This window comes from Chaetura pelagica, unplaced genomic scaffold (assembly GCF_000747805.2).
Source record: "Chaetura pelagica isolate M959 unplaced genomic scaffold, ChaPel_1.0 scaffold109, whole genome shotgun sequence".
Classification (NCBI taxonomy): Eukaryota; Metazoa; Chordata; class Aves; order Apodiformes; family Apodidae; genus Chaetura; species Chaetura pelagica.
This window is the reverse complement of record NW_009970725.1, coordinates 1,734,743-1,758,729: the sequence shown is the minus strand read 5'-3', so window position 1 is coordinate 1,758,729 and position 23,987 is coordinate 1,734,743. Positions and strand designations below refer to the sequence as shown.

At 35.6% G+C, this 23,987-nt stretch overlaps 1 protein-coding gene across 1 annotated transcript; it reads right to left on the bottom strand.

Moving 5' to 3' along the window:
- Positions 1–282: 282 nt before the first annotated feature.
- Positions 283–23,632, bottom strand: PCMTD1 (protein-L-isoaspartate (D-aspartate) O-methyltransferase domain containing 1). Its single transcript, XM_010006811.1, has 5 exons — positions 23,204–23,632; positions 19,156–19,258; positions 8,915–9,086; positions 6,462–6,585; positions 283–2,941 (listed from the first exon to the last, which is right to left on the bottom strand). The coding sequence occupies exons 1-5, from the start codon at positions 23,508–23,510 to the stop codon at positions 2,571–2,573; spliced, it is 1,077 nt and encodes a 358-aa protein (XP_010005113.1). The 5' UTR covers positions 23,511–23,632; the 3' UTR covers positions 283–2,570.
- Positions 23,633–23,987: the final 355 nt, after the last annotated feature.

Below are 23,987 nucleotides of genomic sequence, written 5' to 3'. Positions count from 1 at the left end.
CAACTCCATGAAATCCTTATTGAATATATAGCTCAAGTACCGCTTCTGGACTCCAGAAGAAACTAACTTCCCACAAGAGCATTTCAAAAGTAATGCTGGGCCCAAAACAACTTTCCTGTTTCTCTACTTTTGCAAAAACCCAAAATTTAGCAAAAAGATGTTTACTCTATTTCTGAAATTCAATAATAGCTTTTATTAGGAAGTTACTGATCTATGAACAAACCAGTATCTGAATTTCCAAACAAATGAAGATACTTGCAAAGGAACACAGAAATTCAAGCAAGCAGAAACCACAAAAAAACCAAAAACATTTTATTGCAACAATGTCCCCATCACCACCAATTGAGATGGCAAAAATTAAGTTTCAATCCATTTTGTGTTTCTACCTTTTTATTTACGTAAATATAAATTCAAGAGTGTAAAATAAATCCACATATAAAACACAGAAAAAACATTCTCTTTCAGTGACTCCAGAAAAGACTTACATACTGAAGAATCATGACAAGTCATACGCTGTCCATTCTTCCAAGTATACAGGCATGAAAGAATGCTGAAATTTATTCTCCAAGAGCATCTTGTATAAAGTCCTTAAAGTATTTAATATTTAGTAATTTCATACTCTCAAGCTTATGCATGTAGATTCCAAGAAAAGGAGACAAAAAACATCTCAAACTTCAGATTATTTAAACTCCATCTAAAATAATCCATTTAAATCAAGATTATGTTTAATTCTTATAGCTGAAGCATCACAATTACTTTATTACTATGGTTTTTTTTGGAAAACTATTTCTTAACTAGTTTTTCCTGCTTTTAAAATACAGTCAGATTAATTATTTGAAATAGTTTTGTTTACTTATACTGTGAGTATATTGCAGAAAGTAACTCCACATGCTGGTACAACAGGCCTTCATGAAGTTCCACTTAAACAGTACTATTATGTACCTTAAAAAACAAGGACTAGAGCATGAAATGCAGCATCAAGAGTCAGTGTTATGGGGTTATGCGTTATTATCCTTCTCAGATGCAACAAAATCCTTATATATTTTCAAGTCAATATTTGACTAGTAGACCACATGAATATTGGCTGGTTATAAATACTTGGTTTAGGAACATTTACTGTTTTAGAAAGATGTGGGCATTTTGTTTTACTGTTATCACACAAAAAATGTTATCAGTATTATAAAATGAATCCTGCAGCCTATTTCAAGAGGAATGTTTTTCACTGGGTCCAACAGGCATTCCAATGATTGTGGCTTTCAATGCATATCATGCCAAGTTCTTAATGAACAGTGTTTTCCCTCATGGTTATGTTACAACAGAATGAAGAAATCAAGATGCTAAGCGCAAACAAAGTTAAAAATGAAAACTGCAAGTAACTTCACAACTAGAAAAAGAAAAACTATGGAAGGATTTAAATCAGCACTAATGTGGGTCCCCACAGTTTCACTGCTACCCTTAGCTTTCCAAAAGATGCAAGTGATTTTAGAAATGTTTTTTGTGCTAAGAGCCATGCTCAGGAACAAAATATAGGCTAGCATAAGTCTACCTTCTCTGAGATGCATGTTAAGTATAAAATTCACTTACTAAAGTGCATTTGCTGAACAAATTCTAACTTCTACTATTATAGCTATCCCAATAAGCAATATAAACTAAACTTCATGGAAATTCTACCTCTACTTAAAAGCAGTAAATATAGATGACCGAAATCTAAATTACAATTGTGTATTACCAAACATTTTGACTCAATGCTGTAGAAATAAACAAGATGTACTGTCCTAAACTTCCCACAAATGAGGAAGTGCCTCTAGTTAGAAATACTGAAAGTGTAGAATGAGTTAAATATAAGCAGAGCTGAAGTAAGCATTGCTTTATCAAATATGAAGTTTCTTTAAGGCTCTGAGAGAAGCTGTTACTTTTCTCAAGATCTTTTGGCAAAAGACAAATGCGGAAGTAGAAGGGTATTCTTGACATTTCAGAACTTGTATTTTCATATTTCATTAAAGCCAGCTCATTCAGTGTCTGAATACATTTATTGCACTTGTGTTGTTGGAATACATCTGTACCAACGAAGTAATAATGATTGCAACAAAGCCGTAGTAAAATAAACTTTAAAAGGGTCTGATTCTGACATTAGAGGATAAGTGTCTGCATGTTTAAAATGTTCCCCTAATAATAAATACAGACAAATTGCTCATCAAGTCAGATGCACATGTTTAACAATTATTTAGCATATATAAAATTTCACTCATCCTTTTATCAATACAAATCTGTTAGGGATCAAAAGACTTACCATGCAAAATATTGATTAGTGCTGCATAATGGAATATATATTTCTATCAGCGTTAGAACAGCATTTTCAAAAATTAAAGAAAAATAGATTTTTAAAAAGGGATTCTACTGTTGAATGCAAGTCTTCCTTGTAGCAAATACAAGATAGAGACAAGTTATGATTTATAGCTGTACTTCAGTCTTGATGAAAGACTAATAATTTGTCCACCTACTTCTTAATAAATGCTACATTTTCAAGAATAAAGGAACTATCAGTAGGCATTATTTCTACTTAAAACAAGTTATTTCTCTCTGTAATAGGTCAAGTATGCTTTTAAAGATTCAGGTAATGGTAGACTCATAATTTTTTCTCTCAACAGATTTCGAGGAGGTTCTTCTGGCTTCAAGGCCTCACTGTGATCTTTATCCTCTTCCTCTTTGTTGTCATCTTCCATTCTTTCATCTTCTTCACTATCCAGAGGTTGAGGAATGAGCTGATTGCCAACAAACACATAGGTGTTAATCCTGCGCCTACGACATCTCCTCCGTTTTCGTTTTGGAGGAGCCTTTTGAGCAATACCCTTGGCTTTCATCTCCTCATTTATGAAGTTTCTAAGGGTGCGTCTGATATATATTCGAGCAAGGTCCTGTAGATTCCTAACAGCACATGGAGCTAAAAGGAAAGAGAGCGTTAAGTTTTAACCATGGAGTGAAATTTCCTTCTAGCAAAAAAATAAGCTGCGATGCAACAAGAATAATGTTCAAGAACAACCGAAATTTTCATATGTGATTCAATACACAAATGAAACAAGGGTCAATGGAGCCATCTTGACAAACCCTGTGGCATATTTGCTACTGAAAAACTTCAATTCCACAGACATACATAAACAACTCATTCGTGCTAAAAACTGCTTCTGGAACACAATAAGTCTTCTACAGAATGTACACTATCAAATAAATTAATAATTCTTTTGACAGATATGCAAGAGAAGCAAAAAGCATGAACAGATTATTAATATAAATTTAAGTAAGTATAAAACAAATACTGTCACCTTTTAGCACCTGGCAAGTCTCAGGACCTACTGCTGGCACTGTTTTGAGATCCTGCTGCTAGGACTGAATTTCTACCCCCATGTCACATTTGTTTAGGCAAGTGCCCTTCTTCTGCCTTCATCTTCTACTTGCTTTTTCCTACTTCCTACTAAACCTAAATGATGAGGGAGGGCCATGCCAACTTAACAGCTGATCAGCAACATAATATGACTTGCAATACTGGTTTCAGCTAATGCAAACAGAAACTAAAAAAATCCCACAACAACAAAAAATAACACCACAAAAACAAACCAACCCCCACTTGTTCAATATAAAACCAACTCAAAATCCAACAGCAAAACTAGTAATTCCAAACGCATTTATAAGATCTGGCTAAAAAAGCCATTATTGCAGATTGTATGGCTATCATGGTAAATCCAAGCACCAAGGTTCATGATGCTGAAAGGCAAAGTAAAGGATGGCAAGCATTCATCCCATATACAGAACTATGTAAAGTATCTTCACAGAATGACAGAATGGTTAAGGTTGGAAGGGACCTTAAAGATCACCAGGTTCCAAACTCCCTGGTATGAGCAGGGACACCTCATGCTAGACCAGGCTGCACAAACACAGTAAAATCAGAAAGGAAAAAATAAAATTTCCTTCAAAAGACAGAACAAAACTTTGAAACACTGTCCTGAAAAAGGTGTAAATGCAGTAAGCGCTCAGCTTTCTTATCCTGCAAGACAATAAATATCAACCATATTACCTACTTGATTTTGAAAACAGCATGTAAAAGCTTCAAATAAGATCCTCACAGTCATATCCCAGATCATAAGCTATAAATGGTAGCTGCCAACCATTCACACTGCTTCAACAAAGACCTAAAGCTCCTGTATTTCTTTAAATAATCCCAGACACAAAGATCTGTTTCTACTTAGCTATTTAAAAGAAATGGCAATAGGTAGGAAGGTTACTTAGAAAAGTCCTATAATAAGACAGTAAGAAAGCTTTCTAATGCAGATAAGTAAATGAGTAATAAAGAATTTCTCAGGAGGATATCTAGGTAAAAATTCAAACAAAAGAAGTAAAAGAGCAAGACATGACTCACTTCTGTTTTAAGTAATCATAGAATCACTTAGGTTGGGAAAGACCTTTAAGATCATCAAGACCAACCATTAACCCTACTCTACCAAGTCCAGCACTAAGCCCTATTCCCAAGCAACACATCTAGACAACTTCTAAACACATCCAGAGATGGCGACTCAAACCATCTCCCTGGGCAGGATGTTCCAATGTCTGACAACCCTTCCAGTGAAAAAGTTCTTCCTAATGTCTAAATCTCCCCTGGAGCAGCTTGAGGCCATTTCCTCTTATTCTATCACCAACTACATGTGAGAAGAGACCAGCGCCTACCTCCTCTGTGAAATGTCCTCTACGGTAGTTGTAGAGGGCGATGAGGTCTCCCCTCAGCCTCCTCTTCCTCAGACTAAATAGCCCCAGTTCCCTCAGAAGCTCCTCATAAGACTTGTTCTCATGGCCCTTCATCAGCTTCCTTGCCCTTCTCTGGACATACTCCAGCACCTTGATGTCTTTCTTGTATTGAGGTGCCCAAACAGGACCCAGGATTTGAGGTGCGGCTTCACCAATGTCAAGTAGAGAGGGACGATCCCTCTCTAGTCCTGCTGGTCACACTACTTCTAAGACAGGTCAGGATGCCATTGGCCTTCTTGGCCAATTGGGCACACTGATGGCTCATATTCAGTCACCTATCAATAAGAACCCCCTGGTCCCTTTCTGCTGGACAGCTTTCTAGACTCTCTTCCCCAACTCTGTCACATTGCATGGGATTGTTGTGGCCCTAGTGCAGGACCCAACACTCCCCAAACTTGCTTGATGTCTAAAAATTACATTTGAGGCTAACCAAACATAGAACATACAGTAAAATTTAACTGCATTTAAGAAGTTTCATCTTTTCCCCCTCACTAGGAATAAATAAAAATGAAAATTAGATCATTTTGTCTGATCAGTGATATACAGGACTCACAATCAAGAGTTTTTAGTATATACATTATTCTGTGGGTCAACACAAGTTTATTTTATTAACAATGTAATTTCAGGAAACAACTTGTGAGATCTAAAAACGCAATTGTTAAAATAAACAAAATTAGTAATTTCTGTAAGAGAACTGAAGAACAAAAGAACTAGAAGGAAAGGACCTTCTCCACTTTAGACAAAGAAAGTAAAGTTAACTATAATAAGGAACTATCTTTGGCAAGCTCACACACCCACTCAAAATTAATAGCCAGATTAGCAGTTATGGAAAATGCAACCTGATAGGAGATCCTGGACTACTGAATGGCTTATACCTGTTTCACAGTTTAAAAATGTGCATGGAGGTAAGAAACACTGTAACTGAGGGATTGGTTCCTTTAGTTATATGTTAAACAGGAGAAGAAAAGCTGTTACTTTCTAGGCTCCTTGTTGGTTTTAAGTTCCCACATGCTACTGAAACTCTGTATTATTTGACTCTGTATTATTAGTCCTGACTACTTTGACAGAAAATTTCAGCACTATACAATTCTTTGCCACTTTTCCTCCTTCTTCTTATCATGTTATCTTATTATCTTGGCAACAGATGTTACTTTCAGAGACTTTCTAAATATCTTTACTAACCTAGTTCAAAGAATTGCAGCTAGAAAGCCAACACAAGTAGCTACAAAAAACATCTAGGCATGACTGTATCAGTTGCAGATGGACCCAAGCCCACTCAGCTATTAATAACCATACCACAGCTGCAGTTTAGACCTGCTCCTTCCATTTCAGGTGGGAGAAGTACTTTTCTCTGGGATGCCACCATAAACTTGGCACTCCTGATAGACCTAATACTAGTTTGGTATTTTATCTATAATTCACTAGAAAAAGAGAAACTGAATCTATAAGGAAAATAACTCTGGAAGAATAAGCTGGAAACACTGTCATTTCAGTTAAGTATACTAGTTGTTCAGCAATACTGAACATGTGCCAGGATCACAAAAATGTAACAGTGACCTACTGTTTTGCTAACTGTATGCTCTTCATAGTACATCTGTATAGCATAATCTCCCCACTTCCAGACCACTACCAGCAGGCCAAAGGAAGCAAACACAAATTACACTTACGCAGTCCCACAGTGTCATGTTTGCCATTGTCATTTCTGTTTGGTTGCACTAGTGGAGCAAATGAAACAGCAAGGATGTTTTTACTCTCCCATGTGTTCTGTCCTGTTCTCAAGATTTGTGTTAGCTGCATAGAAACAAAACCAAAATAACAAATCAGTGGTTACAGTTTTGTCATACTCAATACTATTCAGGCTGGTTTTCAAAAACAGTTACTTTGATTTGCTTAAAAATTCATTTATAAAGGCTGTTTAATTAACAGAATATATGTTCGTATTCCTTGAAATATTACTTGGTCACTAGAGTACTGAATAAAGTTCTTTGGCAATGGGAAGAAATGCAGCTGGAAAATTAAGGCCCAAGTTAAGTTTTGCTTTTTTCCGATTCTTCACAGAATCACAGATCACAGAATACTTTAGATTGCAAGCAATCTCTGGAGTCCTACCTCCTGCTTGAACAAGACCAATTTCAAGGTTCAATCAGGCAACTCAGAAGCTTTTTCAATGAAGTTGAAGACCTCCTAGGACTGAGATTTCCTAACCTGTCCAGGCAACCTGCTGCACTGTCATTATGAACTTTTTCCTCTATATATGCAGGCAGAATGCGCTCTTGCTGCCATCTGTAACTTTTTTTTCAGTTTGTTGTGCACATGTGAGAAAAACTGGACTCCTATCTATGAAGTAAATTCTCCATCCCTTTAGGAAACCAAGGAAGGAAATAAATATTCCCTTAGCTGTTTCTCTGCAGACTAGATTAATGTTTTACATGTTATGTTATGTTTTATGTTTTACATGCTCTAGTCTCCTAAACATTTGTATATAAAGTACAAATATTCAGTTTTAATTTTGCTTTCAAATCTTGACTACTTTTCAGTTGGATTCCATCAATTTCAATTGACAGTATCTCAACCCAATTAAAAAACTATTTACGGAATGGAATCACAAAGGCTATGTTTAAATCACTTTGATATTTTGAGAAAGCAGATAAATAATGTGATAATTTTGACATCTAAGGATTAGAAATGGTAAAAGTGTCAAGTATAATTAAAATAATGCATCTGTCTGAAAACCACTTAATCTAACATGGAAAAATAGCACTGAAAACCCATGAAAATAAGGCATATTTTTTCCTTCATTTTTTTCCTCCCCTTAAAATGTCTCACTAATCACAGGTATTTTGTATTTCTCTGGAATAAACTATCTTGGTCTAGAGGGTGGTTGCATTGTCTTGTAAACGTCTGTGTTGCAGGGAGATTTCAAAGAAGTTCTGGGATTGGTATAATATACTGAAAACATTATGAATGGAATTCTTGTTGCACTGAAGACACAGTTTTGCCACAGACTGTTGGAAGCATGGTATTCATAGAATCATAGGGGTTGGAAGGGACCTTGAAAGATCATCTAGTCCAACCCCCCTGACAGAGCAGGGTCACCTAGAGTACATCACACAGGAACGCATCCAGGTAGGTTTTGAATGTCCCCAGTGAAGGAGCCTCCACACCCTCCCTGGGCAGCCTGTTCCAGGGCTCTGTCACTCTCACAGTAAAAAAATTTTTTCGGATATTCACCTTGAACCTCCTATGCTCCAATTTACACCCATTACCCCTTGTCCTATCACTGGTCATCACTGAGAAAAGCCTAACTCCATCCCCCTGACACTCACCCCTTACATATTTGTAAACATTGATGAGGTCACCCCTCAGTCTCCTTTTCTCCAAGCTAAAGAGACCCAGCTCCCTTAGCCTTTCCTCATAAGGGAGATGTTCCACTCCCTTCATCATCTTCGTAGCTCTGCGCTGGACTCTTTCAAGCAGTTCCCTATCCTTCTTGAACTGAGGGGCCCAGAACTGGACACAATACTCCAGATGTGGCCTCACCAATGCAGAATAGAGGGGGAGGAGAACCTCTCGACCGACTAACCACACCCTTTCTAATGCACCCCAGGATGCCATTGGCCTTCTTGGCCACAAGGGCACATTGCTGGCTCATGGTCATCCTCCTGTCTAGCAGGACCCCCAGGTTTCTTTCACCTACGCTACTCTCCAGCAGGTCAGCCCCCAACCTATACTGGGACATAGTGTTGTTCTTCCCCAAATGCAAAACTCTACACTTCCCCTTGTTGAATTTCATCATGTTTCTCCCTGCCCAACTCTCCAGCCTATCTAAGTCTCTCTGAATGGCAGCACAGCCTTCTGGTGTGTCAGCCACTCCTCCCAGCTTAGTGTCATCAGCAAACTTGCTGAGGGTACATTCTATACCCTCATCCAAGTCGTTGATGAAGATATTGATGCTTTAAGGGAAAGAAGACTTAATTAAAACAGACTGGTATCTGCTTAACTGCAGGGATACACTATCAAGATATTACTGAACATTAACTTAGTCAAATAAACATTTAAAAACATTCTTTATGTATTTCTCATACTGAAAGATAAAAAGTGGAAATTGTCATTAGGTCACCTGGTCTTCTATCGGCATTACTAAAATGCCTCCAACTTTCAATAAAATTTTCATGTAGTTTTCATGGTCTTTCTGGACTCCAGCTCCACAGTAAATCCGGTCATACTGATGACTGTCTGAGGCTATTTCCAAACAATTACCAACCACAAAGGCAGGTTCACAGAACTCAAATCTAAAGGAAAGAACATTAAAAAAAAAAAAAAAGTTACACATTTAAAAATAGGATTTTTAAGAAAAGCTGTCCCAAATAAAGACAGAAAAATATTTTCTGTAGTTTCCCTTATGTATTGAAAAAAATATTACCATACATACTTCCAAAATCTGTATTAAGATAATATTACTTTGAAAATAAACTATTTTTCTGCCACATCACAACCCAAAGAAAAACTGTTAAGCAGTTATAATTATGTATTACACAAAACAGAAAAGGCTTCAAAGCATGACCAGACTTCCTAATAGCATGCAAACAGATTTGACTCAAAAAACCTTACAAGCCATAGAATAAATTTGCCCTTGAAATAGTACATTTATCAACAACATGCAATATCCAGGCTGTTAAATAAATATTGAAACAGTTAACTTCCTAATAGCCTCTGTGATTTTTTTTTTAAATAGTACTTTAAAATATTAGTATTCCCGTCTCCCCATTTTCCACCTTGAACCCAATCCACATTTCCCCCAAAAAGGAATATAATCAAAAAGTCTACCATTTTTTGATCACACTCAAGCAAGAAAAAAAAGATTGTCAGAAGCATCTGCTCTAACTTTCATCAGCAAATTAAAGTTATGTAACCACTTTTAAGTGTATCTAAGTTTATAGGAGAAGTTGCAAGGATTTTAAGTACTCTGTCAGTGCATAAAATACCAAAGGAAAGACATAACAGGATAGAGTTTTATTGCCAAAGCTGCATAAATTCTCTATTACTGGTATTTTCTGACATTTTTCAAATGTTTGCATCACCTTATTGCTTCGTCTGCTCACAACATAATAAAAGTAATTTACCTTTTTGTAATAAAAACAGCTTTAGCAAGTAACTTTACATTTTCCCTGAGCACTTTAAAATTGAGAGGTTGTCACATCATAGCTCATCAAAAGAATCTATAGTTGTCTTTGAAAAAAACCCTCATGTGTTGCTGCTACATTAAATAGTTCATAAAAAAAAATAATTTGGCAATATTAAAATCCAATGCATCTCAAACTTCATCCAGAAGGAATGATTTTTGCTAGAAACTTCTTCAAATACATGTAGCCATTTTCTGAACTTTAGAGCTGTCATTGAAAATTTCGTGGTTGGTTTATTTTTTTTACTTGGCTAGAAGTAGGAAATCTCAGTACAACAGCCAATAACATTCAAATCCATGTCTCTTCAGTTAACATTGAAGGACGGCAGCTTCAGTGCTTAGTGATGCTGCCTATACGGCTTGGCTGAATTTCCTATGACACCATTGCCATTAACAAAATCAGAATTCTATTAAGCTGAAGTTTTTGTTTGAAGTATATTTTTTTTTCTCCAAGATGGGATGCTTGATCTTGAAAATAATGCAATGCTTCCTTCTCAAAGACACCAGAATTCTTTACCAACTACTGCACATTCTCTTGTGTGCTATATGTGGCCAACAGTCCATAATGTTGTTTCCTTATCCAAATCCAGAGGAAAAACTGAAAACTACCAACAAGAGATTAAATAGAAAAAAAGAAGAAAAAAGGAGAGGGAGGGAGAGTGGAGAAAAACTGTCTTGTTGCACACAAATGGGCAGCAGCCTAGCTTGAACTGTGGTTGAAATAATTTCAGATTAATACAGAAAGAACTAGAAATATATCAGTCAAGGTTAAATTCTAGGAAGAAAATGAAACCCAAGGCACTGATCACTTTGCTGAAGAGACCTCATATTGTAAGCACTTGGACTATAATATATTGAGTCAGTGAAGGTCAATCAGGCAGTTCATGCTGTAGTTTTAATTTCAAGTTGCCTACAGTACAAGACAAGCATCACCATACCAATTTAATTTTGAAGTTTAGGCAAAGTACCTTTGTGGGCTTCAAAAGTACACAAGTGGGGGAGGAAAGGGGAAGAAATGAGGTGGTGGGGCAAGGGGAAAGAGAGAAAGAACACAGTCCTTTTTTAAAATGCAGTTTTAAATCTTGCAACAGTCCTAGATTAGTTTTACAAAAATGAAGACAGACTTCCTGCCTAACCTGGAAACCTTTACAACTTCTTCTGATCTCCAAATGCTCCTCTGAAAGATGACAAGCCCCAACCTACTTCCTCTATAGAAACCAGCCTAAAGCTCATGACGCCACTGGTCACTACCTCTTAAAACAAAGAGAAACACAATGCAAAAACTCAATCAATACTCTATACATAAACTTTTGATGAAAATCCACAGTGGTCTTTACAAAGATAGTAAAAGCTGAAGAGAATTTCTTGTTTAGCTCCATAGCTTGCGACCAGAAGGGTTCAAAGTGCAAATGAAGACACAGAAGCAACTTCCTATTATATCTATGAAAATGAAATGGGTTAGGCACTAGAGACCAACTCTGTCTATAGGAACATTAAATTGGCTGTAGGAACATTAAATAATGACTCATGTTATTAGCAGAGTTTTGTGGAGACACACGCTTAAGACCAAAATAGGCAGTCATTTGTTAGGCCATGTACTTCAAAAACACCTTCTTCCCTCACATAGCTTCAGTTAGTTTCAACCCTATTTGTCAACAGCAGGAGTTCCCTGAAAGACTAATTTCCCACAGCAAACCTGAGCATTGTATGGACTAGAGTACATGTAATTCCTGGAGACATCTCTTCAATCCATGTCAGAGGAAAAACAAGTGGGTCTACTCTGCTCACCTGGCCATGTAATGGTAACACACACCATTCTGGCCTGCAATGGTATGCTGGCTGCTCACTCAAACATCGGCAATTCAAGAATTGCCATACATAGCTTCCCGTTTCCCAGAAAGCTAAATTGAAGCAGTATGTACACGAAATGGGATGAAAAGGTTAAAAATGGTGTCTGGTCACTGCAAGATGTGACTTCAGAAGCCAAAACTCTTCATTTGGACTGCCCACAGAACAAAATGCTTCAAATTTTACGGTATGAACATTGACAAAATACCAGAAATTAAGGCACAAAAGTTCATACTTAGTAAAGAATTACAGCTAGGTTTGAAAAGTTTAAGTTGTACAACCATCAACCTTACTCCTCCCCACTCCCATGTAAAGTAAACATCACCAGTGACACAACAAGTCTTGCTCCCTGCAGCCCAAATCTTCAGTTGATTCTATTTTCATAAAAAGCTCCACACACTTTGGCATCAGAAAGAATAAATAAATACATGTACCATTTTCTTGTATTTCTGCAATACAATTTCTCATGACCTTCCAACAGAGATTAAAGTGTGATTTGTGGAATCTGTTACTAAGTTGCCTAAATTATTTTCAAAATAAGCAAAGAAGTTGTTAGTGTTACAGTGTGAAACCTGTATCAACTACACTGCCTGACAACAGAATTTGACCTAATCAAACCCAAATTCTTACAGCCCTCATTGTCTCTATGTCCACCAAGGTGCTTTTATTCTTAGTGCCTTTCAAAAATCAAAACAGATCAGAAATTTCAATGCCTTCTGTGCTACACTGAATTATCTTTTATTAAAGACATTGATAAAAGTGGTTTATTGCTTTAACATGCAGTATTGACAATCACATAAGCTACCTATGAATATGAGACAGTATTTGACTTAAATCTTTTTCTTTCATTTGCCAAGTTGAAATGGAACTGAGAAATGCCAAGAGTTATTTTACCATTTGTTCACCTTCACCAAACAACCAAAGCGGCCCTACAGAAAATTATATGGGTAATATGAAAAAACTTAGGTTATCTAACAAATTAGACACCAAAAAAGGCAAAAAATAAAATTCTGGAACAATCAGGATATGTTTGGATGGTATCACATTCTTCAGTTCAATCTGGTACCTTGATTACAAGAGAACCAACAGCCAACATAATAGAAACGAAGAGCACCCACTATAGATATCATAGCAACAGAAAATGTCTATTTACTTGAGCACTTGCCATGGAATAAATTTAAGGACACACAGGTCATGATTACCAATGGCCCAGGACAATCAAGCTGTTTCAAGCACATAAAACACTTGTTGACCTGATTCTGCCCTTCCATCTTCTGCACTTTTGTAATCTATCCATCAAAGATGGGGGTTTAATCTTCAAGATAGCTGCAGTTCTTTTTCTTCCAGCTAAATGTTTAAAAAAATTCTGTAGAATTTAAAGTCCATTTCTGTCTCCACTGAAACAACTTAAGAAAACTATCAAGTAATAGATTGTTATTGGCCCATAATCTCCTAAGTAAGATTCCCGAGAGATACCAACACAATATCTACTATCGTAATAAAAGAATACTCATTTTAAAAAAAAAACCACACACACATTTATAGCAAAGAATTAAGATTAAAGTTTGTTGCTCTTGTATCCATATCCACCAATCTAGTATTTTTGTGATAGCAAGATATTAATGAAAAATAAGACAGCATAGTAAGATAAACTACCCTAATAGCAGGGGTCCTTTTACAAGGGGATTCACTGGTTGGCATCCTACCATAGTACCCACCCACAGAACCTACTTTTTAATTACTTTCAACTTTGAAGATGTACAGGATGCTCCTTGGGCTAAGGTCTTCTATCTGTACAACCTTCATCCTGATGTACAAGATGTTATCTTGATGTCTCTTGAATACAAAACTAGGTGCAAGCAGGCATTGTCTTTTTTTTTTCTTTAGTGGCATACATACCTGATTCTTTAAAAAGGAGTAAGTTCAATACACTTGGGGAGAAAAATCAAGTAATTTGAAGGAAAAACAACTTTCAGTGTCCACAGGCTTGTTTTGAAGGAAACTGTAAAACATGTTACGAGATGCCTAAAAAAGTAATACTGAAGAACCACTTAGACCACCTACACCTGTGTTTTGCTAAGAAAAAAAATTAATTAGCTCAAAAAACCCAGCACCACTACACCTCTCAGCTGCTACATTCATACTAGGAAATCATCTAACAATACACTTCTGCCTATCTCTATATTTACTAACCACACTCATATCACAGCTTTCTTCTTACAGCCCCTACAGAAAGCAAACTCATTTCAGTATTAATTTAGTATATGGTTTTCCCATCCACACTAATTCCCTTTAGTCAGTCAAATCAAACCCTCATTCAGTACCATCAAGCTGTTTCACATAATTAATGTAATTCTCCTATAATAGAAAAATTCTTTAAATGTATTTAAATTTAGGGCACAAAGGAGACTACGCTTCAATAAGACATTAGAAAAGGTTGGCAAGTTCTTAACATTTGCCATCCGAACTACACTGACACTACACTGGAACTAAGAATTCAAAAGCACTGCAAGGTAAATTTCACACCTAACTCCTCATGGAAAAAATCTCAGGCTTAAATATGTATTCCAAAATAGAACAGTAAATCCAGCATAAGATAGCATGAAATTAGCTTTGTATCAAACTTCCCTTAAACCACCAAATACATTAATGACCAGATGTTGAAATTAATCTGCAAAATGTGTAGATTCTGAAAACATACGACAAAACATTAAGCATTTTTTAGCTACTGTGACAAGTAAATAACACTTACTTTTGTCCTATACTAATATACTGCTGTCTTAATTCTAATATACTGCTGACTATATTTTCAGGAAAAGGGGTACGAATGGAGAGTGAAAAAAAAAAAGAAATCAGTTCTGGCAGATTGGTTTCTTACTCTTTTCACCAACAAAACCATGGCTATCTTTTCAAAATACAGTTACAGCAGTTGAAAAATAATGTTTCCTGTGAGTATTTTAAGACACAGACCAAACACCTACACATAATTTAATCTAGGAGGTTCTGCCATTTGCATTAAAAAGACAATACTCTCAGAGCTTCTCCTATGTCAAACGAGAATTTCATAAAGCAATAATCTTACTCAAACTACTCGTAGAACCTGTTTATAAAATAAACGCTGAAGAACCTTTCAGATAATTTAGTCAATTTTTCACTTTTAAACTAATGTAAAACTTAACTTCTTTGAAAACAAAAAAAGAGGGTCAATACCGACAAGTCTTTATGTAATAGTGATGCCAATAAAACTTATATTCAGCAATTCTGTCTTCAACTTTTTTCAGTTGTTAGGGTATTGAGAAACCTAAATCTCTACTTTGCTTGTATCTGTCATCTCCGTTTTTTGAATAAAACTGTCTTGATTCTCCTATTATGCAAACCCAGCTATCTTGTTTATAACTTATGACATTCTTGTTAGTTACACTGAAGTTAACCAGGTGTCCAGGCAGGAAGGAGCTTTATTTCCTTTGCACATTTTTTAACTTGCTATTTTAAATCTGCTTTAATGAAAAGCAAATTAGCCTTCAGAGTCCTCACAGAAGCCCTGAATTTTCATGAAGACAAGTATTCTGTAGTATTTTTCAATGTTTTTGATGCCAACACAACCTACTACAGGACTTCAGAAGAAGATTCACCCATAACAGTTATCCCAGAAGTAGTACTAGGGTTCTTATCACTTACCATTGAAGTGGTTTCTTTTAATCCTGAGAAGAGTTGGTGATTTTCTTTCACAGCAGAGCCTTCACCAGCTTACCCAGGTTTGGTTTTTGATAGGGTGCTAGATGATGGGCAACCTAGCCTTGCCCTGTGGCTCTCTCTCCAAGCTGGATATTCTAGGTCTAGAAGTTGACTGGGAGCAGAAAAGACAACACATTCCCCTTCAATAAACAGATGAAGCGGGGGCCTGGTACTTGCACATATGTGTTTTAGATAGAGCCTTCTTATGGAATTATTTTCCCCTTTAATTCGCATGCATTCCCTGAAGGTTCTATGAAGAGAGCCTTAGACATATTTCAGACTCAGACAGAGAACTTCCTTTAGCCTTTATCAAAAAATCTTTGCACCTCAACCATGATGATACTTTCAGACACTTTCAAATGGCACTTCTACATCGTCAAGTAAAATCAAGGCAACATTCTACCTCTCAGAATGAACAATTCCACTTCCATTTAGAGGAAAGCTATTTTTGTAGATTGGTGGGATATGGATACAGACACAAGTAACTACCGGAATTCTTTGTTTTTCTGAAACAGGTATCTGAAAAGCTCTTCGTCTGATGAACACTTCAAGAGGCGAAAACTGAGAAGTCCAGCTACCAGAGGTAGACCACCCTCCCTTTAGGCAAAGAGTGTCTCTAATCCTGAACATGTTATTTCTACATTGCTTCCAGTCTTTAGTCAATCCTCTACCCCAATCACAGGTAAGTAAATTTTTTATTACATTTCAACAACATTTTTATCAAGAATCAAGAAAAAAGAAGTTATATCACACAACACTGGATTGTTTCCCCATACAAATGGAAAAGCAATATTCCATCCTGATTTATCAGACAAAAACCCACCTAAATCATCATAACCAATTCCATGAAAGTCAGATGCAAAGACAATGGCCTACTGCTCCAAGCAAAGGAACACCACAGTTACAAATTATTTAAGATCTAGGTTGAAGCTCTCCAAATACCCACCACTAAGGTTAAAATCCTTGGTTTTTGTTTCAAAACAACATTGCTTAAAATATTCAGACCAGACTCAAGAACATTATACAGTAAAGAAAGAATGAAAAGAAGTGGCACTGCAAAGTTTAACATAATTCCCAATCTGCATAATTCTTGTTACCGCCAGGAAAATGGACTGTGGTCTCCGTGATCCTTCTCTCCCCCATGTTGCCTCATTAGAAGCTGCTGGCAAGTGTCAAGTATTTTTCCCTATCACACATACACATCCACTCAGACAATTAACTTCATTCATACCAGCCTGCCACATAAAATGTTTTCAAAAAGATAAGAACATCTCCTAGGTATACACCAGTGTTCAACCATGGACAGATACCACACACCTTTTTCTTGGGTTATCTTTCATCCAAATACTAAGCTGATCAAATTAGTTGTTAAGCTCAGATACCACAGTCCACACAACTTTGGATAAATATTTTCCACAGTAAAGATGCAGGAAAAAGTTACTGAAACAAGAACCAAAACCAGACTTATTGCCTCAAAATAATGTGCTCTGGGTCAAACAAAAATTGAAGACATGCAGTTTAAATTCATAGGTATTAAAAAATATATATAGAAGGACCCCATCACAGAAAAACTCACATGCCATCTTCATTAATATACAAAGTATTTACAAAGAAAGCAGTTAGCCAGAATCAGCTATGTGGATAAGTTATAAATACCCCCCACAGAACACAAAAACCAAAAAGCCAATCTGTAGCCCATGAGCTGCAGTGCAGCTATTACCATGTAGATTTGTATCAAAAAGCACTTTCATGGAAGCATAATTTTTTTTAAGTTAGTGAGAAGGGTGTTTCTGTAGCAGTTCCTTAGTATTTTACTGTTGCAAGGAAAAGGTGGACTGTTAAACAGCATATGTCAAGAAAATAATATACAAATTAGTGATAAAGTTTAAAGCATACTCACCAACCTGCTGACATTTTTTCCCCCTCATTGGATTAACACTGTGTAACTAAAGATCAATTTAACTACCAGTGTAAATAGCACAAAACCTTTTTAACGCTGTCACCAGAGCTAATCGTCACTGAGCTAGTGGAAAATACATCTCTCCTCCTTCAAGAATATTTATATCATTTACTACATATAATCACTTATTTCATTAAAACACGATATACATATAACATGGATATTCACTTACGTCATATTTAGCAACTTAGGGATTTTTTTTCCAGTTCTTGAATGATTTTAAGCGTAAATCCCTGTGTTCTGATATTCATTTACATAAACACCCTATCTCTATTAGCTTTTGTTTAAAAAATAGCAAGTTCCTTGCTACCCCTTCACTCAATTTCTCTTAATTTCTGTACATAAACATATCACAAGTTTGGAAAGACAGTTCAATCAAAATCAGCTTTTAGTATACCTAAGTACCCACACCTACAGGAACGCAAAATACAGGTAGGTGCAGGAATTGATCATGTAGCAGGTATATCTAACTTAACAGAGCCACTAATGACATGCTAGTACTGATCACAAGTGACCATATACCACACACATTTTTTTAACACAGATTATACAAAGTGCATCAAAGAGTTCTCTACTGAATCCATTTTTATGTTTTCTATCTTCTATAAGCATTAACCTCAGCTAACATAAGAGTCTGCATGAAAATTAAGACAGTAGCAATCAAGAACAGGTATTTTCTCTTACACAATTTTATTTATTCTAATGGGGGAATATATTACTAAAATCATCTAGGCGGTATCAGAAGTACAGAATTTAATTTAGACAGGTAACACTATGATGACACCTTAACTTTATGCTCTTAAAAGCTTTCTGATACTTAGGAACATAAGGAGGAAGGCCTGCGGACAAACCAGAGGTCCCAAATTTTGGAGTAGGAAAAAAAGCAGGTTGAGTTCTAGCCAGCATAGATGAGCTTGGCAGTTCATAAAGCACATTACAACAAAGGTAAAGGGATAGAAAGAGTTTTCTCTGCTGACTGTCGGGGAAGAGAAGAGGTATAGAACATGTAATTCTTTGGCTACTGCTACAATTCAAGAGCTTCTCTGCATTTCCAGAGGCTACATTATAATGACTGTTTGAGAACTTACTACCTGTACAGAACAAAGTCTTTACAGACAACAGCCCCAGCTAGAACTTTCCCTTTCACAGAGGTAGACAGGACCATCATTTCAAATAATCAACATGAAGATAGATAAATTTACTCATATCTAGATCAACACAGGTACATTAAAAGTTAATACTGTACAGAAAGACGATATTCTATTATCTAATAAAAATTGACATATTACTCTATACATACAAAGAAAGATACCTGCATATCACACAATTCTCTTAAGTACATATGTATATATGCACATACATGCATATACTTACATGTGTATGTATGTACACACACTGGCAAAATGCATGAAAATCAATTTTGTTAAGTATTACACAGCGGGAATACTCCCACACATATAGAGAGACCTTCCTTAAGCCTTTACTTACCTCATGAACTAGTGTCACAAACTGGAAGTTTTATGTTTTGGTTGTGTGATTTCATTCTTCTCCCTTCCCTAAACTCATAAGCAATGACGCATTTAGTTTAAAAACAAACATACTGCTGCAAAGTGAACTACACAAATTAGGTACTTACTTATCAAAGCTATCACTATATTTTATGAAGCTCTCCAATTTTTCCTTGGCATATTCTACCACATCTGAATGAAGCTCTATTCCATGATTTATCCCAAAAGGTCCTGTAAATAAAAACAGCATACTATTTTTAGTTTTCTTTCTTTCTTTCACATAGCACAACTGCAAGGAACAGCATTACATCTTTCATATGTGAAAGAACTAACACCACATAATACACAGAAGTCTTCCAATACTGATAGACAAAGTGACTTTTTCCATCTGCATTACCAATGCTTAAGAGGAAGGTGAAAGGCCACAGGATGAATGAAAGAACAGGGACAGAACTGTGACAAAACAAATTTAAAGAATTAATTTTCTTCATAAGCAACAAAGAAATGAATTTGACTACATTTAAGTCAGTCTGAGCAAGATTTTTCCTATACAGTATTTAGTTGGAATACAACAACTTCAAATTATCATTTAGCTTGTATTTTGGTATTTAAATTCTGAAAAGTTTCCTTATTTTCTTATGGCAAAGTTTTCAGCTTTTGCCAATTCAGAGATTGGGTACATTTTAAGCACATTTGCTCTTCCATTTTGCAGATTACAAAATCAAGTCTGCTCCTGATTCAACAATATAATAATTAATATCCATCTAGAACACTGAAATAGCCCACATTACGTTCACTCATCACAATCCAATCACAACTGCAACACCACTCTCCTGCAATCAAATCCAAATATATTTCCAAGTCAAATTGTGTGCTAAAAGTTAATGCTATTTTTCAGGAACGAGAAGAAATCATGAGACAGTATTATGAGGATTATTCACATCAGGAAAGAATCTAAATCAGATAGTCACATTTGCTGTGAGGATTCTATATTTAACATGCACTCATAGCCCAGGGACTTAAGTCATTGGAGCATAGAATTGGAAAAGGGAGAGGGAAGGGGAAGAAGGGAAAGTAAACATCAATAAGTTTAGACAAAACTTACATTTATATCCTCTACTGCATTCTAAATCTTTCCTAAATATTTAGCTCAAAAATGTTACTCCAATGAAACAGAATTCAATTTGTCTTTTCTAGGACACCAACTAACAAAACAGACCTAGGCTTAACTGAAAAAGGTTTTATTTTACTGAGGGGAAAAAAAAATAGTATATATATGCACTGAGCTAATTAATCAACTACAATCCTTTAAATATTTTATCACACTTTCTAATAGTTGAAATAAAAACAATCCAATAGCTTACTAAAGGCAGTGCTTGTAAGACCTCTCTGATGGCAGGCAAGAGGTAAGTAAATTGTCCAAGGAATGTTCTTAGACCTTGTGAAAACGTGTACCTCCTGTTGACACACACACCTCCTGTAAATGTATTATCTAGCACATTAAGAAATGCGTTAGCATTCCTTCCTAGCTGCTTAATAATATAATATTATCTTGCACAGTAATAGTCTATGTTTCTAACCAGTGTAGTTAAAGTGCTGCAGTATGCAGCTGCATCCAAGGTATGTTTTCTTTAATTAAAAATTAATCACCATTCCTTTGTCCTCATAATCTAAAATAAATTTAAAATGCATCAACATCTTCTCTCCCAAAATTCACACAAACATTCCTTTCAATACTAGATTTTTAAATACTAGGAAATAAAAAAAACAACCACGTAAATATCAGTTGCTCCGACAGCTTGAAATTACTTCTATGAATGCAAGACACCAATCATGATACACCATAGTATTCATAATTCAAACAGAAATACAAGAACTACATAATCTTCCTTCAACAGAAAAGTCACAGCTTTATACTTCAGCAAAGAGTCAATGAAACCAACTTCTCTGGTAGTCTCCAAAGTTGACTAGCCTCTGTCAGCATAACAAATTAGCAATTACACCATCTAGTCTGAACTATGTTTACATTTTAACAGTAACAACTGTTAATTTGCATCTCTGTAGAGTGGTGTGGGGTTTTTTTTCAGTATGTTGCTATACTTAAGTGCTTACCAGTTTGAAATTATTTGCTAATTTAATCTAGTCATTTTGACACTGTCAACATGGCAGAAACACTACTCACTGCATTGTCAAATTGATAGATATCCAACTACTGTCAGAAAACACATGCTTCTGTTACTAACTGCAGTGCACACTGAAAACAGTTTAAAAGATCTGTGAGCTTTTAAAAACATATATGGTTTATTTTTTGTGTCAGAAAATTACATCTGTTAATTTTTCTTTGTTAAAGCAGTTGTTCCCTAGTTTAAAATAAACACTAAAATAAAGAAAAATGATTGTATGTAACAATTAATTTTATCAAAGTGAGCAGAGTAAGAAAATAAAGGCACATGAACTGCACTTACATCTTCCACACTTCAGTCTAGCACTCAACTACATTACAACACTAGGCAGACTTTGGAGACTAGGTACAGCACCATAGAAACATGTAAAGTTTGCTTCTGTAGGTAGCTGAGCAGTCACTGCTCCAGGCTCCTTAGCATTGCTAGAGAAGTATGAGCACCTGAGCTGGCACTGTGGGAACATCTGCAGTGTAACCATGCTTCTCAGGGGCTGTCAGCTAACCTCACCCTGCGTAGAGGACAAGTCTTTTCTTGTTTAATTTCTTTAACTCTGTATATAATATCCTCAAGAATTGGAATTCTGCTTGATAAGGAGAGATCAAACCCAGGTGCATTCAATAGCCAACCAACAGCTACTCAAAATAGGTTAGATAAATACACAAATACAAGTGCGATTTACATGAGACAATTTCTTTTTTGAACATCATGGTTAAGAAAGAATAAATAAAAAAGCTCACTACCCTGAGCAAACACTTAAAAGAAGAAAATGCAGCAATATCTAATTGTTTTAATACTGAAATAAAATACGGAACTTAAAATATTACAATCTAATTAAAAATATCTAATCTTTTAAACAGAAACAGTATTCAAAAGGAAAAAGCAACTCTAAGAGTATTTATATATATATACACATATACACACCTATGAATGAACACAACTACTGTTTCCACAAGAGAGCAGTAGAATCTGTTGAATTTATTGGTATTAACCGGAACAAAAGACACAGCTGGAGATGCCAACAAGTGATGTTATTTACTATTAGGGATAATTTCTACTCTTTAATAAATAAGAACAGATGACAAGAAAGCTAAACTAATAGAAAATTAACAAAACAACTGTACACACTTCAGCTGTGTATATAAATAAATGTATCCACAATCCATATACTACTTGTCAGCAATGTTTCTCTAACCAAGAAAATATTAAAATTTCACATAATACAGCCAATGAAATTGTATCTATGAAAACAACACACTAAAATGAATGTAAAAAAGTAACATTGTTGATACACATACTCCATATTCTAAATATTGGGCAAGGGGAGAGAATTAAACATTTTTCTCCCAAAGGTAGGCTTTAAAATTTCAAGTTTCAGCAAGATTTTATTCCATTGTTTTTCCATACAGGAAATGTATTTGAAACAGAAGAAAGAAACACAGTGCTGTTAAAATAGTTTCAAAAACCTACAATATTTAATGGTCTTATCAGTCTATATGCCAAAACTTGTTCACTAATAAAATTGTTATATAAATGTATTTTTAAAAATTTGTTTGCACATGGATAGAGATTTTTCAATTAAGTTTCTTCAAGCCACTAGCCTTTACAATTTAGATTTTTCTTTCCATTAACTGAATATCAAAACAATAACCTAGAGTAACAACATGAACATGGCACAAATGCAGACTAAAATTTTAGTCCTCAAAAATTGTTCCCCTATGCCTTTTCCTTTTAAGCAACAAAAGGACTGTTTCATTTCAGATGTGAATTTCAGATTACAAAAAGGCAAGCAGGAACAACTGCCTCTTCCAAAACAGTTGATGAAATGTTACTGAACAGCAGTGTCAGTGGACAGCTTGTGGGTAACAGAGTATCTTAAACACACAGTCTTAAGTATGGCACTATCATTTTTAAAGAAGTAAGCTTTTACAGGGCTTTTATAATCTTCAAAAAATATGGAGAAACACTATATTAAAATAAAAAATTTTCAAATTACCTAATATTAATCCCACCATTGTACTCAAGTATCCGGTTCCACTACCCAGATTTAGAAAAGATAATCCAGGCTGAAGCTTCAGTGCTTCCATGACTTCAGAATAAATGCAAGGTGCTGACAAATGTATATTTCCATGCTTCCAGGCCAAGTCTTTATAAGCACTGTCCCTGTATCCTTCCAGATAATAATCACCACGATCAATTGCTCTGAAGGCTTGCTCCACACTCTCTGTGCGAATGTACTGAGCTTCTTTCAAGTTATCAATTAGGTCATCGTTGTCTTCTCCAGCACTCACAGCTCCTCCCATGCTGAATTTCTATGATAATTCAATTAGTTTGCAAAATACATTAGGAGGAGAGTTTTCCCAAATGTTTACGTATGTAATGGATTTTCAGTTCTTCTTTCAGAAGCACATCACAAACGACTCCTGGAAAATAGATATGTTTACATAACTTCAGTTTCACAAGAGGAACAAACCAACAATTATTAGATGGTGATGAAATAATTGTTAATATTGGATCACTTTATGAAGCAGAACTACTAGGAGTTAGGACAGCTACCATTTAATCAAAATTATGCCCTTCAGATTTTAACACAATCCAACATTTTTCAGCTTAGCTTTAATATGTCAACATGAGCTGCCTACATTAGCAAGTGATGAAATATTACGGTTTACACAGGCACTGAAACTGAAATCAGCACTAAGAATCTATGTCCTGTACTATAAACTTGGTGCAGAGGGAACCTGGGATAACGATGACACAAACACAAACAGCAATTACTT

Bases quoted from the DNA above. Each gene is read 5' to 3' on its own strand.
- PCMTD1 (XM_010006811.1), bottom strand. From the start codon at position 23,510: ATGGGAGGAGCTGTGAGTGCTGGAGAAGACAACGATGACCTAATTGAT. The intron at 19,259-23,203 runs GTAATTTGAAAA...TTTTATTTACAG, and splicing joins AATGGTGGGATTAATATTAG to GACCTTTTGGGATAAATCAT. The intron at 6,586-8,914 runs GTGACCTAATGA...GTTTCTATGCAG, and splicing joins TAATGCCGATAGAAGACCAG to CTAACACAAATCTTGAGAAC.